Source organism: Morchella sextelata, assembly GCF_020137385.1.
Source record: "Morchella sextelata strain SCLS chromosome Unknown scls_20, whole genome shotgun sequence".
NCBI classification, from domain to species: Eukaryota; Fungi; Ascomycota; class Pezizomycetes; order Pezizales; family Morchellaceae; genus Morchella; species Morchella sextelata.
In genome coordinates, this window is record NW_025408635.1 from 109,869 (window position 1) to 131,874 (window position 22,006).

The 22,006-nt window shown below is 46.7% G+C and overlaps 3 protein-coding genes across 3 annotated transcripts; all 3 read left to right on the forward strand.

The window, feature by feature from the left end:
• Positions 1-494: 494 nt before the first annotated feature.
• H6S33_006274 (uncharacterized protein) lies at positions 495-3,114 on the forward strand (the record flags this gene model as incomplete). The annotated part of the gene is made up of 10 exons (XM_044837845.1): positions 495-562; positions 617-668; positions 733-965; positions 1,029-2,022; positions 2,091-2,233; positions 2,288-2,367; positions 2,424-2,584; positions 2,640-2,711; positions 2,777-2,982; positions 3,036-3,114. 10 exons carry the CDS (start codon positions 495-497, stop codon positions 3,112-3,114), a joined length of 2,088 nt encoding a protein of 695 aa, XP_044689801.1.
• A 13,598-nt stretch (positions 3,115-16,712) lies between these two features.
• On the forward strand, positions 16,713-17,687 carry H6S33_006275 (uncharacterized protein; the record flags this gene model as incomplete). The annotated part of the gene is made up of 1 exon (XM_044837856.1): positions 16,713-17,687. One exon carries the CDS (start codon positions 16,713-16,715, stop codon positions 17,685-17,687), a length of 975 nt encoding a protein of 324 aa, XP_044689802.1.
• A 973-nt stretch (positions 17,688-18,660) lies between these two features.
• Positions 18,661-19,932, forward strand: H6S33_006276 (uncharacterized protein; the record flags this gene model as incomplete). The annotated part of the gene is made up of 1 exon (XM_044837867.1): positions 18,661-19,932. One exon carries the CDS (start codon positions 18,661-18,663, stop codon positions 19,930-19,932), a length of 1,272 nt encoding a protein of 423 aa, XP_044689803.1.
• Positions 19,933-22,006: the final 2,074 nt, after the last annotated feature.

The following is a 22,006-nucleotide window of genomic DNA, read 5'->3' on the forward strand; positions in this document are numbered from 1 at the left end:
CCAGACACCACACAGAGCACCTACTAAATCAGTCGCTACAGGAATGATCTTCTGCAGAGCGTTATCTGGAACCTGGCAAGGACGTCCTTATTCCCCCCCCCCCGCCAATAACCATGCATGCACGAAGCTTGTTTCCGAAGAAGAAGGTGTCCGCAACTGCAAACACACAAAGTAGGAAGGAACAATCACGTCATACAAAATAAACGGCCCAGTATCAATGCAGCTGTCCTTGAATGATGCTCTTCATGAATCCAGCAAGTCGGAGGATTACCTCCATGTCGGGGGAGGCCATATTTGGGACCCAGGCCCGAGGGTTCTCGCAGAATATGCGGTAAAGAGGCAGAAACACGTCACGAAGCGGGTTCGCCTTGTGCGTGTGTGAGGAGATGGATTGCTTATGTCCTGGGATTGGGGAGGTATATATAGTGGATGATGTGTGAGGAGTCGTGAGAGAAATTGCTCGTCTGCTTACTGAAAGTCCTAAAGCTCGAGCAATGGGGATTAAGGCTTGGATACCGGTTATTTCTTTCTTTTGTGGAGTGGTGAACGGGTTCACACCAGAGTTTGTGTTACGAATCCGTCGTTGGCGGTATTTTGTATGCTGATGGTTTGCTAGGCAGTTCATCAGCGCTCCACGGAGAACAGCGGCTGTCCCAAATCGCGCAGGGGTACGAAAGAAATCATGTCCTGTGTAAATTAGAGATTGGAAAGCTAATGGCAATGATGTTCTAGGATTTCGCAATCTATTTTGTGTCCAGCTACTCTTTCGAAACACACAAAAGTACTCATACATGGAATCTTTTGGACCTGGGTACTGGAGATACCAGTGTACTATTTCCGGAGCCAGAGGTCTCAGAGGTTGTGTGGATAGCGGACAACACTGTTTTATATATCAATGGAACAAACCCGGACATTGCCGGAGGGGTGGAGCTCTGGGTGTCGGATATAACAGACTCTAGCATAAGGTATACAGTCCGAACCTCTGCCACGATGGATGACGATTGTCTACTAACACCGAAAACTCTTAGATATAAGGCCGCCTCTCTCGCTGCGCCTCTCGCAAATCTCAAAGCAGTTTCGACCCCAAGTGGTGTAAGCTACGTAGTTACAGGCCTCGCATATCCTAACGGCACTGCCTATAATGCAGAAATAGTAGAGGAATCTCTTTCTTCTGCACGCATCTATGACTCGCTCTTTGTGCGCCATTGGGACACCTACATCACTCCACAAAGATACGCCATCTTCGCGGGGAGTCTTTCAAACACTAACGGGGTTTATTCATCCTCGGGTGGACTAAAGAATCTGTTCAGTGGAATTGAAGGGCTCGAATCGCCAGTTCAGCCTTTCGGCGGTACCTCGGATTTTGATATCTCCTCAGATGGAAAAATCGTTGCATTCTTGTCAAAGGACCGGGAGATGAATCCTGCAAACAACACCGCGTCATATATTTATCTAGTTCCCCATTCTGGGTCCGAAGAGCCGGTTGCCATCAATTTGCCCTCTGACTCGTATTCTCCAGAGGGAGCTTCCGCATCTCCCGTCTTTTCACCCAGTGGTAAAACTCTGGCATACCTCCAGCAAGACGAGAACGGCTACGAGTCTGATAAAAATAAAATATATGTTTATGATCTCGAGAAGCAAAGCACCTCCGTCTTTTCAGAGGACTGGGACCGATCACCGGGATCGGTCAGTTGGTCGAAAGATGGAAAGAACTTGCTATTGATTGCGGAGGAGTACGGAAGGGAGAGGCTATGGACGCTCCCTGCAACGGAAAAGTATGCCGGAAAGCCAAAGGCAATTACTGGAGCTGAGAATGGATCGGTTGGTTTGGCGGTTCCGTTGTCTGATGATGAGTTACTCTTGTCGACTTCGAGTTTTGTTTCCTCGACTGGATTTTCAAAGTTGCAACTGAGCAGCGGAGAGGTTACTACGCTTTTGGATCCGAATACTATTGATGCGGAGTTAAAGGGACTTTCAAAGAACTCGGTTGGAGATTTCTGGTATCAAGGTTCCGCTGATAAGGTTTGTTACACTTGCGAATATATTTTATGTGTGCATCTATATTAATCGATTGATGTGGATGTCTTTAGGTACACGGTTGGATCATCAAACCGGAGGGTTTTGATGAAGACAAGAAGTATCCTACTGCCTTCCTGATTCACGGTGGACCTCAAGGTTCATGGGCGGACGGATGGAGCACAAGATGGTCTCCGAAGCTTTTCGCTGAGCAAGGGTATGTAAATCTTATCCTCGAATCCGCACCTCAGACCCTAACATTTTCTTAAAGATACGTGGCCATTGCCATCAACCCAACTGGAAGCACCGGATATGGAAAGGAGTTCGAGGATGCTATTCAAAACGATTGGGGCAAGTACTGATATCCGAATTACGTCGATTGAAGTAATCTAATGATGAAATCTTAGGTGGTGCACCGTATGTAGACCTTGTCAAGGGGTTCGAATACATTTTGGAAACCTATCCTTTCCTCGATGCAGACAGAGCAGTTGCTCTTGGTGCCAGCTACGGTGGATATATGGTGAACTGGATCCAAGGCCATGATTTTGGACGCAGGTTCAAGGCTTTGGTGGGCACCACCTTCATGCACGAATTACCATAGATTATCTACTAACATCCTCAAGGTCTCCCACGACGGCGTGTTCTCAACTCTGAACCAAATAACCTCGGAGGAGCTTTACTTCCCCCAGCACGATGTAAGTTATATCAATCTCTATCACGCGACCTCGATAGCTTCATTACTGAACAAACTTCTTGACAGTTCAACGGAACTCTCTGGGATGACCGTGCAAACTTCGAACGCTGGGATCCTGCAGCGCATATTGCAAACTGGTTGACCCCCCAGCTGGTAACTCATAACGACCTCGACTACCGTCTTCCCGTCTCCGAGGGACTCGCTGTATTCAATGCGCTCCAGGTCAGGGGAGTTCCGAGCCGCTTTTTGAACTTTCCGGACGAAAATCATTGGTAAGTCACCTCATTTGGTCGATATTTAGGGAGTGTGCTCACTGTTCTTATAGGGTCTTGAATCGTGAGAATAGCTTGGTCTGGCATAAGGAGGTGATTGGGTGGATTAATAAGTGGATTGCGGATGTATAAGGGTGTGATCTATGTGAACCTGATGGCAGGTTTTTTAGAAGGTTGACGCTTCTGTCTTAATTCTCACAATAATATAAGATCTTTTGAAGCCTACAATGACACGAAATGGATACTCTAGAACAGAAACGGAAGAGTACTCTTTCCCCTGGGACCTGGACATAGTGGATGGGGGGTAGGCCAGCTATATCCATAGAAACGGGCCCCATATTCCTACCCTGTAGTTTTGACGACGCAAAAGCCCTACTTGACCGTGCTGGGGTGGGTTCGTTTACTCGTTGATAGTTCGAATAACGTAGAGACTTCGCGCTACGAAGAAGATGATTATTAAACAGGCTCTCTTCCGAGTTAGGTTTTCATCCGAGCTTTTATAACTTGATTTGTAGTAAGATATCATGGAGAAGCGTTCATGGGTAAAACCGTGAATACCAGCGGTTCTGCTCGCTTTGGGGCGGGGGTGAGTCGATCTAAATTAGTTGAAGTACTCCCAACGAGACCCGGGAGTTTTGAGAGGCGCTGGGTGAGTGGTGTATAGTACGGTGTTACAACTCCGCAGTGTACGTCCCAGGCAATGTTCACACAACGGGTCTCATCGAACCTAAGCACATCAATCTTGAACCACTTACATATTATGACTCATTTTCGTCACAACTAATCCAAATGCAAGATTTGTATACGATGCTCATAATGTAGTCCTAACCTCAATTATTTTGTACGAATTTATTCTAATATTGGAAATCTAATCTTCGAATCCTATGTCTTTAGTTTTTTTCTGAAAGTAATGAAAATAAAAGAAACAAAGAATAGTTATAAACGTGTCTATTATTGAGAAATTGCAGTTTTTAAATCCCCCAAAACCACACCACAAATCAACGCCGAAGTGTTAAAACAATAGGAACTTCAGGATTTTCTCCAGTTGATAAGACTCGTGCCCCATTGCCAGTTGGATTAAGGTAAGTTCTTATCATCCGATTAGTGCTTGGGCGAGCAAATTGCTCACGAAAATCTTCCAAAACACCTACTTGTGCCTCTAGAATGATAATAGCACTACATATAACACTATTCGGTGGATAACCATCTGAATCCTGAGGGTAGTTGTCTTGGAATAATTTACCGGTTCCCTCCGTCCATAACGTGTCCAGATCTCTCTTAATTCTTCGAAGAGACCTTGGTAATGTTCTTGAATACCATGGGTAATATAAGTTCCAGTAGATATTCTGTTCATTTCTATCGTTGCTTGTCCTACCAGGATGATAGAGAAGGTCGCTATGCATCTGTACCAATTCTCGTACATCAGCAAGGATACATTCCACCTTAGTCATTGCTTCTCTGCAGTATAAAATGCTTCGAAATGCTCTTTCCCACTTATCGCCAGTCCATTCGTTGAGGTAATCGGTTGGACCCTTAAGGTCTCCGTTCGAGTAGAAAATAAGCATTTTTCAAGGTAATGAACGATGTTTGATGATGGTAAGTTTATGTAATTAATCCCTGAATGTTCGAAACCGATAAAATTGAAAATAGTGAATTTGGTTTAGTAGAAGAAATAGCCCTTCTTAATGTATTTTATAAACACTGATCCTGACATTTTCTTTCTATAGAAATCATTCCTTCCCACTAAAAATCGTTTTCGGTTTCTTCAAAACGTATTCTATATTTGTATTTTAAATAGTTGCGGTATAAAAAGGAGGTATTTGGCAATACGGTTAGGATTATTAATACAGGTATCCTTTGGTTTCTGTTGGTTTCTATTACATGGATGTATGACTCATACTCAGACTAGGTTTATTGGATATATAAAGGGGTCAGGTCTCTCATCTTTATTTTATTTCTCTCTTTCCTATTTACGCAACGTTCTTTGTTATTTTCTCAATATAACATTCTGCGTCTTCTCCATAGTTCCAAAGTGACATCGTCGGTTATGTAAGTACAGTGGCCTTGATGGTGATACACATTCATCAAGCTCATCATTATAGTCTAAAATCAATAACCATATGCTCCTAATATACCATACTAAGGGAGTTTACTGTATATCGCTTCGATCATAGTCCACACTCATGTCTTTCATCTAGGTAGTATTCTTTGGCAAACATATTTCATGGATCGATTAGTTAATACACTGGGTTACAAGGAGTTGGATTAGTCAGAAAGATTCTATTGAGTTCTATCGGGTTCTGTCGGTCGCAAGGGTTTGAGTCAGTTTGGATTTGTTATCGGTGGGATTTCCTTGAGTATATTAGGAGGTTTTCGTACTCGGTTCTGTTCTATTTCTCTTCTTTCTTTTGATAAGCAACATCTTCTGTGACTATGCTGTCTATTACTATTGTAACGGCAATTAGGTATTTCTGGCTAGGTGATAAATTGGAACGAGGGAAGGAGGTATTGTGCAGTTGAATTAGGATTTGTAATGGGGATTTCTATTATGTTCTTTTGGTTTCTGTTACGCGAAGGTATTAGTCATCGTTGGATTATGGATGGATATATAAAGGGGTGTTGTCTTGTGTTTTTGTCTGTTTCCTTCTTCTCTTCTTTCCTTACGCAACCTCTGCATTCTACCCGCTCGCCTCTGGCTCGCGGTAGGATTTCTTCCCCCCGAGATGGAGTTATACTGATTCTCGAATTGCTTCGGTCCCTGAACTTCCCTCGCTCGACACCCCCCATTCTTTGTTCGTTCGGTGCCCTCACGGGATGCGTCCACCGTTCACCCCTCGCCAAAACAACAGCTACTCTCGAAAGCCGTCTTCGCCCCTCCTTATTTTCACTCATCGCACGAGTGATCCCACACGTTGGGTACGCACACTGTCAGTAATCTCCAGTCAGCGAGAACCTACTGCCAAAGCGCTCGACAGCCCGCGAAGTTAGCGACCTCTCGGTCGCGAAACTATCGTCAAATTTTTTACCCGAGGTCCCGTGACCTTACCCCTCTTTATCGGCCTTAACCAGGCCACCCACTTTTACCCGAGGCGGCCCGCTCCCCTCACCCCAACCCAACCGGTCTCCGAGACCACCCTCAACACAACACGGTCGGCACTTTCGATTGCGACCCCCATACATACTGAGCCTTCGGCTCAACCCTTTTTGCATGTCCCCCCCAGAGGACACCACTTCAAACACGACTCGGGCACAGTCTTTAGCCGTTGCTCCAGGGACCGACGACCCCACCCACTCCTTACTTGACCAACTGGTCACCACTCCTCAATTCCTCGCTGCCTGACAACCAGAAGCCCGAGGACCCACACTCGACCCACCCCCCCTCGCTTTCACACCTGACGCTGTTGCGGTTGGCCTTTCCTGCCTTCGTGCGCGTGGTTTCCCAGTCCTGTTAAGGTTCGTCCACAGATATGATACCGGGAACGTTGGTAATGATATCGTTTCGATTGAACACTACGTTTAGGATTGTGCTCGCTAATGCAGTTGACGGAGAAGTTTGGGGTTCTTACTTTTACTACGGGGAGGTTTCTTTGTTGTCGCTTAGATTCTGCTTACCTGTACTACTTGTTATTCGCGCCCTCTTCGTGCGCTGTTTTTGTTTTATTATGTACGCAGTTCTCGTAGCTGCGGTAGTTAGTTTTTGTACTTCGTTTTTGCTTTCGGGTTAGTCGGTGGAGGTTGTAGTCGGGTAGTTAGGTGTGCGATAAGCTTCGGCTTCTATGCAATATAAGATTCTCTCTCTCTCTCTCTGTATTTATTCCACGAATACTATTCTTTGTCCGCACTACGTCATAGGGCTCCAACCAGTTTATCATACCAGGTAGAGCCACCCCATAGTCAATAGTCAAAGTGTACCTTTACGTCTACGTCCACGTCTACGTCACTACCGAGGTTGTATTCCTTGGCACCATAGTCTATCGCCTACGGTCCCCGTGATAACTATATAATATTATCTCCTATTCTTTACTCAAGAAGACCACCGCACTGCTGCTTCCCTTGTCCCGTTAAATTGTTACCAACGTTAGAGTCCTTTAGGACCCATATTACAGGCTCTCCGCACTGACCTCTACTATCTCCTTCGTACCCTGCGGAATACTCACTACTCACCCCCTTGAGAATATATTCAATGTTCTGATCTACATCCATAGCTCTATTCAATACCTGAATTCCAAACCTTGTATCAATTCCCAAATGTATTCAGAATCATTTCAAGAATTAGTTGGCTAAACACTGTCCATTATTAAACACGAGCATATGAAGAATCGATTAGATTGGGCCTTACAGTGAAAGGAATGAGGTGTTGAAGAGTTCACAAGTGTTGTTTGAAGCGAAGAGTGTATGGTTGAAAAATCTAGGGACCCTCGACAGATTGAGGTTTTTAGGGAGCCAGATGAGAGATGGGTTGCCGACTCTATCCACCCAAAACCTAAATACCATGGCATATCCTTAATGGTATTGGTGTCTTTCTACTTGACAAATAAAGATTTATTAATATTGATAACAGAAGATATGACTGGCATACATTACCAGAAGATTATCCAACCTTATTTCACAGCTGTTCTTAGAAGTCTTTTACAATCATACGCTTATATCACTTTTCAGAATGACAATGTATCAGTGCATACAGTAACAACAATCGCCAAATAGTTTGGTAATAATAACATCGAGGTTGAATCTCAACCCCCCTACTTACCAGCTATCAATCCTATTGAGTAACTTTGAGTGGAGCTTAAGAAATGTCTACAGCAGCAGTAACTAAAGATCGCTGAATCAAGAGTACAACCTGCTGTTAAGAAGGAACTAGCTAACGTCGTTTACAGCGAATCCACCCATAATGGAGTGTCCAGTCACATAATCCTATCTGAGTCATACATCAACATCTCACTTGTAGCCGCTTGAGGGTGAGTTTTCTGACACTAGTGTTTAGGGAGTGATCAATTACTATCATCCACGACCTGATTTCAATTGTCTACCTCTCATAGGGATCGTATCGAAGAGAAATAGAATAGGATAGAATAGAGATGGCCGTGCAATATACCAATCAGGTTGCAGATTATTCAAGGATACTATCGATAGAGCTCAATAAATTTTAAGGGCTCTACTACCGATAAGAACTTGGTTTTCTTTCTAATGAAGACTGGAGAGAACAAGACTGAAGGGCGAGAACGAGCCTCAGTACTTGTACTCTGAAGGCCTCTATTCTCTACTCCTAACTCCTTACTAAATTCCGGTGAAGCCTTTCCTCAGTCGGGGCAACAATACCACTGCTACCCCTCTTTTCTCTAAGCGACAACAGGTGTTTCCGATATATAAGGTAACCGCCCTTAGTTAAAGCCATTGTAATACCTGCAACCTTGGTTGTCACATGACTAGAGCCTGCATGAATGAGCTGCTACTCAAGTGTAAGCTTAATCATTGCTATAGAGCTTTCGCTCATTGTAGACTTCCCTAATATAGTCCCTGTCACTATAGGAGAACTTGCAATTCTCAGAGGACACAGGGGATCACAGGTAATCAGAGCTTCACTCTGGCCAGCCTTCTAGTCACTTGTGAGGCATAGACTCATCAGTCATTGCTCCTATAAATAGATCCTCTTCTTAGAGCCCAAAATGTAGTTACTCTAATAGCTGGTAGCTAACCACCCTGCCAGTACTTGCAGATCACTGTGCAACTGGCTTCTAACAATAACTCTCAGCATTTACCTGGACCCTGTGTGTACTCACACACCAGACAGTTGAAATGGCTCCATTACACTACTTCCGTTATCAGGGGTGGTTCTAGTACAAGTAGTAGGTACATAACTATCTGAATCATAATCTTGAATATTCTACCAAGTACCCGCTTTTTCATCTGATTTCTCCTCCTTGGTAGGTTTAGCGACTGAACCAGTTTTTCTCTTTCCTCGCCCTACTTCCATGTTGGGTTCTTTCTCAGCATAAGCCTTCGCTCTAGCTTCTCTCAATCTAATGACTTCTTCTGTAGTAATGATTCGGACTTTAGTCAGTCTTTACTTGCTACTGGCTCCCGCTTTTCCTTTTTTGTCAACAGCTTCCCTGAACTTTTTATGAAAGTGTTCGCTAATTTCTTTCTTAGCGATGGATTGTTGTAATCCCTTATCTATCTTTTCAATCAACTTTCTTAATACTTTAGCACTATTGATCTGACCTTTGATGAGATCTAGTAGCTGTTTCTTGGTTTTCCATTATCCTCTAGAATTGCGAGGTGTAGCCAGCAATGTGATAGAAAGTATCCGAATTTTTTTTTATTTTGCCGAGAGATTTTATAGTATCAGGAGGTGATAGAATTAGCTTGAGATTCAAAGATGAATACTACAATTTTGTCAGGCACTTGCAATATTTTGAAGTGTGTAGACTAGGTCCGCAAAAGCAATCTATGAGGAAAATTAGGAAAAACTCTAAGAATTCCGAGTATGTGAGAGCTTAGTTATACAATATGAAGACACCTTTATTTACCACATCTTTGGATTCTCATAACTTCTCTAGTACTTTGCTATAGCAGTGTTAGAGTTGGCTGAAGAGACCCACATCGAGGGGTTGTAGAATATATTTAGAATGTGGCGGGAGACAGAAGGGTACAATTTTGTGTTTAAAGCAATAATCAAAAAATTCCCAAGTAATATGAGAGAAGTGACCATCCATAATTAGTAGATGCCACGATCTAGCAGCCTTATAGTTATTAGTTTGAGTATGTACGGAATAGGGATAGAAGTCTTCACACATCTATGATATATTTCTGAAAGGTTTCGACCAATCAGGACATTCCAAGATATGTATCAGTCCAATCTTTTGGTGAATACCCAAACATAGCTTCATCTTCACGCTCTGATTGTACATACCATCATTTGTAATGAGCTGTACATTGATTAATAATCATAGAAGGAAGTGGTACACCTGCTGCCGACATTGATTTCCCCTGTAACGGAGCCATTTCAACTGTCTGGTGTATGAGTACACACAGGGCCCGCTTGCATGCTGAGAGTTATTGTTAGAAGCTAGTAGCACGGTGATATGCAAGTACTGGCAGTGTGGTTAGCTACCAGCTGCTAGAGTAACTACATTCTGAGCGCTAGGAAGGGAATCTATTCGTGGGAGCAATGACTGATGAGTCTACGCCTCGCCAGTGACTAGAAGACCAGCCAGAGTGAAGCTCTGATTGCCCAGTGATCCTCTGTATCCTCTGAGCACTGTAGGTCTGCCGAAGAGGCAGGGACTATGCTAGAGAAGTCTACAATAAGCGAAAACTCTACAGCAATGATTAAGCTTACACCTGAGTGGCAGCTCATTCATGCAGGCCCTCGGTTGTTTGGCAACCAAGGCTGCAGGTGTTACAAAGGCTTTGACTAAGGGTGGTTGCATTGAGTGTCGGAAAACACCTGTTGACGCTTAGAGAAAAGCGGTCTAGCGGTGGTATTATTTCCAGCACCGAGGAAAGGCTTCACCGGAACCTAGTAAGAAGCTAAAGTAGAGAATAGAGGCCTTCGGAGTATAAGTACTCAGGCTTATTCTCGCCCTTCAGTCCTGTTCTCTTCAGTCTTCATCAGAAGGAAATCAAGTTCTTATTGGTAGCAGAGCCTTTAAAGATTATTGGGTTCTAGCGATAGCATCTTTGAATAATCTGCAACCTGATTGTGTATCTTGCATGGCCGTCTTTATTCTATCTTATTCTATTTTCTCTTAGAAGAGACCCCCGTTACATCCCCGCTCAACTTGGTAAAGTAATCCTTTAGAGTAGCAGGACTATCTGCCAATGCATTTTGACGATCTAATCAGACTGCTAGCTTGAAATTTATCTCAGGATTCTGATCGAGGAATTATGTTAACCAATATTTTCCTAGCTTACGACCGCTGATTTGTGCCCTCACCAAATGCTGTGCAAGATTCTTCACCATACACAACCTAGGCGGAAATCTCCAATCATCCATATGTAAAATCCATTGGATGATCGATTCCTCCTCATGGTCGGTTAATAATTGCTGATGGTGGTTGTTCTACTGACCCGTAGTAGATCTAGCAAGCCGATCGCGTAGTGTAGAATATGGTAGATCATATTTTTCTGTAACGGGGTCATTTCAACTATCTGGTGTGTGAATATACACAGGGCCTGATTACATACTGAGGATTATTGTTAGAAGCTAGTTGCACAGTGATATGCAAGTACCGGCAGTATGGTTAGCTACTAGCTATTAGAGTAACTATATTCTGGGCACTAGGAAGGGGATCTATTCGTGGGAGCAATGACTGACGAGTCTGCGCCTCGCCAGTGAATAGAAGGCTAGCCAGAGTAAAGTTTTGATTGCCCGGTAATCTTGTGTATTCTCTGAGCTTGCAGTTCTGCTGCTAATGACAATGACTATGTCTAGGAAGTCTACAATAAACTGAAGCTCTACAGCAATGATTAAGCTTACACCTGAATGGCAGCTCATTCATGCAGTCTCCGATTGTGTGGCGACCAAGGCTATAGGTGTTATAATAGCTTTGACTAAGGGTGGTTGCCTCATGTATTGGAAATATCTGTTGGCATTTAGAGAAAAGTGGGGTAGCAATGGTATTGTTTTCCGGACTGAGAAAAGGCTTCACCAAAACGTAGTAAGGAGTTAGGAACAGAGAATAGAAGTCTTCGGAGTATAAGTACTCAGGCACATTCTCGTGCTTCAGTTCTGTCTCTCCCCAGTCTTCATCAGAAAGAAAACTGAATTATAGCGATAGTATCTTTGAATAATCTGCAACCTGATTATCTATCTTGCACCGCCGTCTCTATTCTATTCTATTCTATTTTCTTAGAAGAGGCCCCCGTTATATTTTCTGCAGATGCATGAATAGATGGCTCATTGGATTTCCAGTAATTGTTAATCGCAAGATCTATCTGTTCCTCTTGCAGTAAGTCCCGCTCCTTCCTAAACCTTTCTTTGAGCTGACTCATTATGGTGTTGATAGTATTAGATTTGACTGACTACAGTACAAACTAGCGTAGGGTATCTATGAGGATTTGAAGGCTAGACACCAAGAGTCAAATGATTAGTTTCACTATCACAAGTGGTTTCACCATAAACGATGTTAGAGTTTTCCCTTTGAGTTGGGAAGCTATTTCCCCCAAGCTTTTTGAGAAGCTTGCAGCCTCTATGCCTCGAAGAGTTTAAACCGTTATATAAGGCAATGATGGTACACGAAATACTAGTAGTTTAGATTGATACCCACTTCGAGGTCACTGTCAACTTTGGGTCGGGGTCTGGGCCGAGTGCAATGTTGAAGTCGAGTGCGAAAGCAAATAGTGTTAGTAGTTGAGAGCGGGCATCAACTGCGAGTGGAAGTACGGGTCATACTATTTCTTTTAGCAGTCAAGTACCCATATTTCATATATCATTTTTCAATTTTAGGGGGAGAACGGGTACGAATATATAAAGTACTGATATCAAATCGTGTCTTCAATTGCGGGAACCTCAATTGCGGAACCTCAATATCAAAATCTTGCAACCTCAAGCCACAGATATGGAGTGGTAAATGTTTCAAAAGTAATGTTACCAATGGTAGTAAATTATTTACCACTGGTGATATAAGCACTGAATTTCAGTTATTGTATCTGCACGCTATCCCAAATTAGTACATTTCCACCAGTATAAACATTGAGTTTCGGTCTTTATATTGCACTATATTAAATAAGTAAATATTCAATCATTAATGCCAAAACTTATGAAAATCTCCCACTGGTAGTGAAATACCATCACTGATGGTGAGATTCCCCACCGGTGGACAGTTTTCATATATATTGACATTATATCGCCGCTTTTGGCCAAAAGGTCTATGCTTTTATCATAAAAATTAGCATTATAGGGTATAAATACTGGTATTATTTTCACCACCAGTGGCAAAATAATTTACTACTGTTGGTAAAATTACTCTTGACACATTTACCGCTCCATAACAGCGCACTGACATGTCTCAAACCGTACTCAGCCATGTCTCACTCCAACGAATACCTTTGCAGGTGGCTGTACTATTTCTGCCTGTTTTATAGTTATCTTTTTAGTATAATTTCTAATAGATGACAACGACTCTTTGCATAGAAATATCTGATTACGGGAAAAATGTGTTTAAGGAAAATTATTTTGCTATTCAATTTTGAAATCCGTATTATTTCTAGCAAACTTACAAATCTGAATCAAAATTTTGAATTTGATTTGATAGTATAAAATTCTTTTTGAAGATAAATTTTTAATATTACTCCTATAAAGCCGAAATAAACGAAAAAAGAAAGACAAGAAAACTATTGCTATTTGAATCTTATTGTTATGGATTTGTTGTTACTGTCGGAGTACGCCCAGCCAACATAAATATCCTTGCACCCCTTGCAGTAGGATTCAGATTTCGCCGTATCATAGCATCATTATACTGCTCAGCTAGGTCCTTGCGGAATGTCTTCAAAACGCCGTATTGATTGCTTATAATGCAGTAAACCTTATACTCATAACTGCTTTTCCGCAGAGTGTCTAATCTTTCATTTGGATAATCGTCAAAATATATTTTACCTGAGCCGCGTTCAATAAAAGTCTGCAGCCCAGCGCGTAGCTCACCAAGTAAAATCGGTTTCTCTTGAATATACCAATGACAATATGTGGTCCAGTATGCGTTATACTCTTGTGGATTACTACTCGTTCTGTAAGGATTCCAAAGAAGATCACTGTATTTCTGTACTAACAGTCTTAGCTTGTCGAGGAGTTTCTCCAATATAAGTTTTGCAGCACGGGCCGATGGTGCTTGTCTATAGGCCTCTTCCCACTGTTCTTCGTTGAAAAAGTTTAGGTGGTCCGTAGGACCTTGGAGGTCCCAATTTTCATAAAAATGAAGCATACTCAATGGTAAAAGAAAGGAGATTGATGGATGTTGTTAGCCAGATATGAATTCCGTTTTTTTTTCTAACGAGAATGTTGATATAGCTATATTTAAAATCACCGGTCGTTGTCTCTTCATTCTATAGTTTCACCGTGACTAGAATCCCGCATTCTCTAGTGTGCTGCAGTCATATCACCATATCACCTGGCCCGATTCATGAGTAGAGAGGCGCGGCCGATGTCTATGCGGAAGGTATCACGCATACAACTCATGTAAATCACAAGCTGAGAAAGCATCAGAATTACAACCCGATTCATCGTATCATATATACAGCTAGGACAGTGGATCGTGTAACGTACCAACCCCAATAACCCTGAGTTCGCACTGTTGGGTCCAGTTGGAGGATAGAACAGAGCTAACTTCAGGCTCCTGCCGGGCCGGGTTTATGTACAGAACGAATCGTGGCACTTCACCCAATATGCCAGATAACCTGTTGAAAGTCATAAATGTTGCGCGAAATAGAACCCTCATGATCACCTCTGGAGTGCTAACCTACCTGCTCAATACCGTTAACGCCGTTTTAGTTGTCGGGGTGAATGACTCGTTCTCTAAGGCAGTACAGCTCTGGCATTTGAAGATCAGCTGGATGCGGTGACTCTTCACGCTAGCTGGCTCATATAGAGAAACCTGTCGTAACTTCACCCGATCAGATATTCATCCTTCTGGAACCCCCAGCATTCGTGGAAGACATTTGCTAACCCCCCACAGCGCTTCTCACTCAGTCCTCTCTCTGCAGTTATGTCCAGCAGATGCTGCCCACGGTGGAAATGAAGCAACGAGAGTTTGGCTATTGATTCGAGGATCACAAACCATCACTCGATTTCAGTGAGTCCCGTCACATTACAACTACGGGGTGAAACAGCGAGCCACAAGACCCTGTCAACGGCCACCACTAGCATCACGGCTTCGCTGGGGGAGATTGAATTTGCTCGTGCCCTAGCTCGGAGGTCTGGGGTAGTCTCGACGCTCTGGCTAATTGAATGTGTGATCTTGTCACGGAGTAATCCGCCGTAGCTCGCTCCATTGGTCAATTCTATCTCACTTCACTCACTACGGCACATCCTGGGCTTTGGTGGGGTGTAGACAAACACTGCAGCTTGCTGACAATTGCCAGCCCGCTGGCTCCCTGAGTCCCGCCGACTTTACTTACAGCGAAACCTGACCACCGCGGAAATAACATTATGGCACCTTCTGCAGCGTCCCAATGCTATGCTCTATTCGGTATTGACGCCCCCCAAAAACGAACTAATAACCACCACGGCCGAGAAAGCAGATCACAGAATCTCACTCGTTCCCCCTGCGAGCTCGGTGGAGCACAACTACAGAGCGAGATTGCAACTCACAAGCCCCAGACAGACACTACTGGTTTGATACTAGAGTTCTCGTGGGGTTTGGCCCCATTGAATGATGTGCACGACGTCTTCCTAGTAAGACTAACGCTAAGCGGTACTAGCGGGTCATCGCGTATCACTCGGCCGGATCATGAAGCGCAATAGTAGGCCATAACTTTTCGGAGATGCTGCTGGTTCAGTACTATTCCCCCCCCTCCAGCGTTCATTGCGAGGATTGGATGCTCACTGCATGTCGGTGCGTACCAGTGATTATGGGCTTAATGCCGGGACTCTCCATATCGGGTAACGTGCCTATTGCACTTTGCCTCAATTTGGTACTGTAAACATCACCGTGCATCACTCGGCTTGTTGGCGTGCATGTCTAGGCCGGGATTTGCTTTTTTTTTTTTTTTTATTTAGCTCGGGAATCGTATTATTATCCAGAGCGGGCGGGAACGTGAGCAATCCGTCTTTGGGAGTGTCACTGGTTATTCGCGACTGCCCCAGCTGAGCCCCCGATCGGTAAATCGAGTGATATTGCCAGCCCCGAAAAATATGGATCATGAAGTATCACTCGGCCTTTGTAGGCGCGAGAACTGGGAGCGAAATAGCTATACAGCAAGCCATAGAATCTCTGAGTGGGACACATCTGGTTCGTCACTGTCAAAGGGATTGAATGGGTACTGTGCTTTTAGGGCCGGGGGAAGCATTGAATGGCTCGACGTTGGTGGTACGCGGGTTCAATTGAATGTGTGTCTAGATTTCTCTACACCGTACTGGAGCACAATGGCAGGGAGATTAGTGATGCGAACGGATGTGTTAGGGGGTATCACTCGGTTCTGGGGGGGGCTCGGGGGCTGGCTTACGTACTAGCAACGATGTGGTTATGTGGAGAACTGAGGTTTGGTGGCGGTGGCTTGAATAGTACGCGGGGCCAGAAACTGAGAGACCCTCGACCTGCAGAGCAAGAACCGGGTTTGTAAGGTTTCACGATTTCACGAGGTGGGCAAGGCTGATACTTGGCTCTACTCTATCTGGGGTGCACATCTGGGCCCGGGCCCTGACAAGTGGAGAAATGAGAGTCCATCCCACCACTTGCTTGCTGACGTCACCCCACCTTCACGCTGACATCAGCCCCACGTGACCTCCAGGGACCAATATCATTACCCCTTTCCCCCCCCCCCCCTTTTCCCCCGAACTGAACACCGCCCCCTTTTCCCCGAACTGAACACCGCACAAGATTTGGAGCGTAAAGCCCCGGGTGTCCGAGAAGATCCTGATTCCTGATGGATATAAATGGCACCAGACTTTTACTCGAACTGTGGCGAATCCTTCAGTTTCTGGCGAGAGGAACTTGAAACTTGATCTTATTCAACACCCGGGTTAACGTTGCAACGCTCCAACTTGACACTTCCGGATCCCCGCAACATCCACAATGCTCCGTCCGCGCTGGACCCTCCACGCCGAAGCCCTCTTCTGGCGCACGCTCATGGGCGCCGGCATGACGCTCCATCGCATGGCACCCCCCGTCCCCCCCGTGCCCACATTCACACGCACCATCCCCTCCACGCTCTCCCCTACCCGCGGTGCCATCCCGATAGTCTTCTACACGCCGCCATCCTACGCCACCCGCAACCCAGCGCACAAATACCCACTGCTGATCAACTTCCACGGCGGCGGCTTCACGCTCGGCCGCGCAACGGACGACTGCCGGTGGGCTGCGGCCGTGGTCGAGCAGGTCGGCGCGGTTGTGGCGAGCGTGGACTACCGTCTCGCGCCGGAACACCCGTTCCCCACGGCCGTGGAGGACGGCGCCGACGCGATACTGCACCTTCTCTCGAACGCCGGCGAGCTGGGGCTCGACGCCCGCCGCGTCGGCGTCAGCGGCTTCAGCGCGGGCGGCAACATGGCCTTCACCACCATCCTGCGCTACGAGGCCGCGCTGCGTGCCGGCGCGCGGGAGCGGTGCGGGCAGCTGCGCGTGGTGGTGGCGTGGTATCCGAGCACGGACTTCACGTCGTCGCGCGAGCTGCGGCGCGGGACGAACACGCGGCCCGATAAGGAGCTGCCGAGGCTGTTTACGGAGCTGTTTGACGCGAGCTATCTGTACCCGCCGAAGGACGTGTCGATGGATGATCCGTATTTGAGCCCCGGCGTGGCCGGGGGGGAGTTGTTGGGCGTGTTGCCGGACGAGGTGCTGCTGTGGACGTGTGAGTGGGATGAGTTGGCGGCGGAGGGGGAACGGTTTCGGGTGAGGCTGGGGGAGGTGGGCAAGAGGGTGGGGGGGAGGGTGGTGGGGGGGACGGCGCATGCGTGGGATAAGAGCCCGAATCCGGTGGCGGGGGATGCGGTGAGGGACGAGGTGTATAAGGAGGCGTGTGGGGAGCTGCGAAGGGTATTTGGGTTGTAGACGGGTGATATTTCGTTTTTGTAGTTGTAGACTAAGCTAAGACGAGCCTTGCCTAGAGCCCGCGAGAGCCGGCTCGGATTGTGGAGGTAAAGGCTCGAGCTGTTATGATTATACCTAGAAGTAGACCTCACATCAAGTCGGTATATAGAGCCGTATCTATTAATGTATGCCACCCAGCTATAATGCATTAGTAATACAAGTATGTACTTTCCCAGGCTCGAGCCTGCCTGGGCTCGTCGGTGGTGGGGCTCGACCTGTTCGAGCCTAAAGCCCGAGCTTAAAGCTCGAGCCCGCTCGGCCCGTGCCTATCGCTCTTTGGGATTGCAGTTTTGGGGTTTTTCTGAAATACCTGTCGTTCAATCATTGCCGTCTACTATTCTACTGTTCTACTGATGTCTTGGCACAAGACGCTCCTTAGGCGCCACTGCTACTGTTCGTACAGTGGCGCTGTGGCGATAAGCTGGCAAACCACCCGTGCCTGCGCTGTGTGTCTCTCGCATGTCTCTCCACGATGGTGGCGCAATGTGCACCATTGACATTGTCCACAAAGGTGCCAAAAGCAGGTACGAAACCCTGTTTTGGCCAACCGGTCTAGCCTTATGTGCGGCAATGAGATCAATCAACAGCGACCACACCATCCCAATCTGGCCCAATAGTAGGATAGTAGCAACCCTGCCAAGCAAGTAGCAACCCTGACACCTTGTGTAGATGGATTCCCAAAAGGGATTCCTTGTTGCACTCTATTAATTGTGCTAATAATTAAATAATTAATAATTGCTAATATTTATACCCCCCCCATAACCCCTGTGCTGGCTGTTTGACTGACAGCGAATGACGTAACGCCGGATCAGCGTCACGTCACTGGCCCGAAGCTGATCATGATTTAACATCATTTCCTCCCCCTTCTCACCCTTCACGGCCATTTGCCCCTTCCTTCCCCCACAAACCAGCTCACAACAAACACACCAAAAAAATGCACCACAAAACCAAAACCAAGCCCAAAACCCCCCCCTCCCTCCCGCCCTCCTCCACCCGCCCGCTCAACATCCTCCTCACCAACGGCCGCTTCCCCACCACCATCGACCTGGCGCGCCAGCTGCACCTCGCCCACCACACCATCACCGTCGTCGACCCAATGCACTACCACGTCTGCCGCTTCTCCCGCTCCGTCCACAAGTCCATCCACGTCCCCGCCCCGCACGTCGACCCCACGGGCTACATCGCCGCCGTGGCCGCGACGGTCGAGAGCGAGAACATAGACATCATCATCCCGATGCACGAGGAGATCTTCTACCTCGCGACCTGCAACGACGACATCATACTGAAGCGCCTCTTTGCGCCCCCGTACGAGACGCTGATCGCCCTGCACAACAAGTGGGAGTTTACACGCCTTCTCCAGCGCGCGGGGCTAGCCGCGCCAAAGACGTGGCTCTGCCGCTCCCGCGCAGATATGGAGAAGCTGGACCGCACGCGGGAGCTCGCGCTGAAACCGGTGTTTGGGCGGGCGTGCGCGGGGCTGCACCATCTTAAGCCCGGCAAACCCATACCGGCGAATCTGGATGTCAGGGAGGACAACCACTACGTCGCGCAGGAGTGGCTGGTGGGGAGGAGGTTGTGCAGTTATGCGGTTGTGCGTGCAGGGCGGGTGAGGGCGTTTGCGGTGTACCCTGTCGAAGACACGATTGATGGCAGCAGCGCGGTCAGTTTTGTGAGTGTGGAGCACAAGGGGGTGCGCGAGTATGTGGAGGTGCTTGTGCGCGCGCTGGGGGCGGTGGATGGACAGATTGCGTTGGACCTCGTGGATGTCGAGGGGCGCGGGGTCGTGGCGATTGAGTGTAATCCACGGGCGACGAGCGGGATCCACCTGTTTTCGCAAACGAGAGCGCTAGCAGAAGCGCTAGTGGGAGATAGGGACGGGGTGTGGGAGGCGAGGCCGGGGGCGAGGAGGCAGTTGATGCCCGGGATGCTGATGTGGGATCGCAGTGGAGGGTATGTGGCGCATATGAAGAGGCTGATGGGGAGTAAGGATGTGCTGTTTAGTACGAGGGATTTGATGCCGAGTTTGATGCAGCCGTTTTTGTTGACGAGTTATTACAAGATCTGCCAGGAGAGGCGCATGAAGTTGCCGGAGATGTTTCAGTGGGATTTGACGTGGGAGCCGGAGGGGGAGGAGTTGGGGAGGGTGAGGAAGAGGGTGGATGAATTTGTGGAGAGAGGGACGGCGGTGGCCAGTGTGGGGGCGTAGTGCGGGATGGTGCGGTGTTTTGGGTGGAGTTGGGAGTCGGGGGTTTGGGTGCGATGTATATGGAGATAGATGGATGCTTGCTTGCTGTGTATATTAGTCTAATTGCAATCACATACCCCATATATACACTTATCTGTATGTTTTCATCCTATTCCATTAGCATGAACTGGCAATATCGAAATATTGAATTCATCCGGCGCCGTAGAACTGGCTAGTGGTGTTGCCGGTATTCAATTATAATTAAACTCAACCATTTCTGGCAAGCACTCCGAGACTTTAACGCTAGGCTATGCGGTTTACCATCTCGCCCTACAGCCCGAATATAGTTCTGGCCATGTGCCGTAGAATGGAGGAAAGACGTGGATGTAATAGTGGGACGGAGAGTTGAGCGAGAGGCGATAATTCAATCCGTTCGACAATCCGCCATATATCGACTTTTAAAACTTTGTGTTGGCTGGTATTCTATCGGTCTCATGTTGCTGCTAGTAGGGAGTGTTGGTTTCTGGTTTGCGTGTGGCTGCGGGTGCACTGGGTTTGGTTTGGTTTGGTGTGGTTTGTGGAATGAGTTTATATACTCAAAAAGGATTTGCGTGTTTTAGTACATCGGATTTTAAAGTGTCTTCCGTTTGTTTCGGGGGTCCCCTGTCTTGCGCCAAAATGGCCGTTTCTGTAGCTGTTTAGAAAAAGGTTGGGGTTGGCGGCGCAAAAGCATCTCTACCCGTGACACAGAAATCCTCAATCCAGCAGTGCTTTGACGAAACCTCGTTGGATCTAGTTTGACCGCGGTTTTGGTAGGTCGTTGTTCGGAATACATAGCTTCCGGACTTTTACTCTTTTTATATTTTCATATTCTGCGATGAATTCGCGAAACCGAGTGATGGTCTGTGATCCGGCTGTCACATATCTCTTTCCCCTGTTTGCGGATTTGGATTGAAGTGGGAAGCGGTGCTGCTTTATTGGCGTTGGAGGTCTTTCTGTCGCTATACTAGGGTGCTGGGCACGATAAATCAACAGTTTTTCCTGCAAGAAAGGATACCTGCCCCAAATATATCACCAGGCCTTATGCATTCTCAGCTTCAGCTTCCCCAATTTTCCATCTCTGAAGGCGTAGATATGGTTCAAAGAGAACCGGGACCTGCTAGCCTAGCCCTCATGGCCATCGACGGTAAAAGAATATGCACCTAAAAAATACCAAAATCAACAACCTAGTTTAACGCCACAAAGCCAGACGATCGCCCAACTAAATCGTTCATCGAGGCTCCAAACCACAATGTGTGTATTGATAAATCGGGTTTTCGACTCGGCCAAAGGCGGGAATGTTGATTTATCATGTCCGGTACCGTAGGTTTCGATATCAACAGTACTCTATAGAGGCCATCACCGTTACGTTTTGTAAGTTGCACCCATTGTGCTCCTGATCGAGTTTAATCCCCTGGGTTGATCGATCGACGAGCCTAAAAGCTTGAGGAAAGTCGGGGATAACTCAAGGGTTATAATACCATCATCGACTGATCCTCCACGCATCTCATTCACTGGCTTGGCAAGCCGATATGCCAAGCCGTGGCTTGGCTTGGCGCTTTTGGCGCTAAGGTATCTCACAGATGTCACTCTCGACATCTAACAACATCGCATCTTAGAATCTTTTGGCAACATCGTAATTGCAGAGAAAGACGGCGGCCGGAGTGAAGGCGGCAAGTAATTCCATTGGACCTTGACACCCTACTATGTGGCCTCCACGCGACCGGTATTCAATGTGATATCGTTCATACTATGGCATATGTGTGTGGACTCGTCCGGCCTGGTCTTCAACTGGGTATGTGTCTAGAACACGACAAGAGCGGCCACTTCTTGCTGGAACGGAGGCGTGGCTTGAGGTATGAGATAGTACGCTAGAGTGGAAGGAGACCCCTCGCCTCTATCTCCATCAGGAGTTACATACTTCGAGTTGATTGATGGATTTCTTTACGCTCCCAGGCTCAGGAGGATCAAGCGGGGGTCAGAAGGTATTCACTAGGCCACCAGGCAGATGAGTGGATTAAGCCCCTCTCTGAATATCGTGGAGGCACCAAAACAG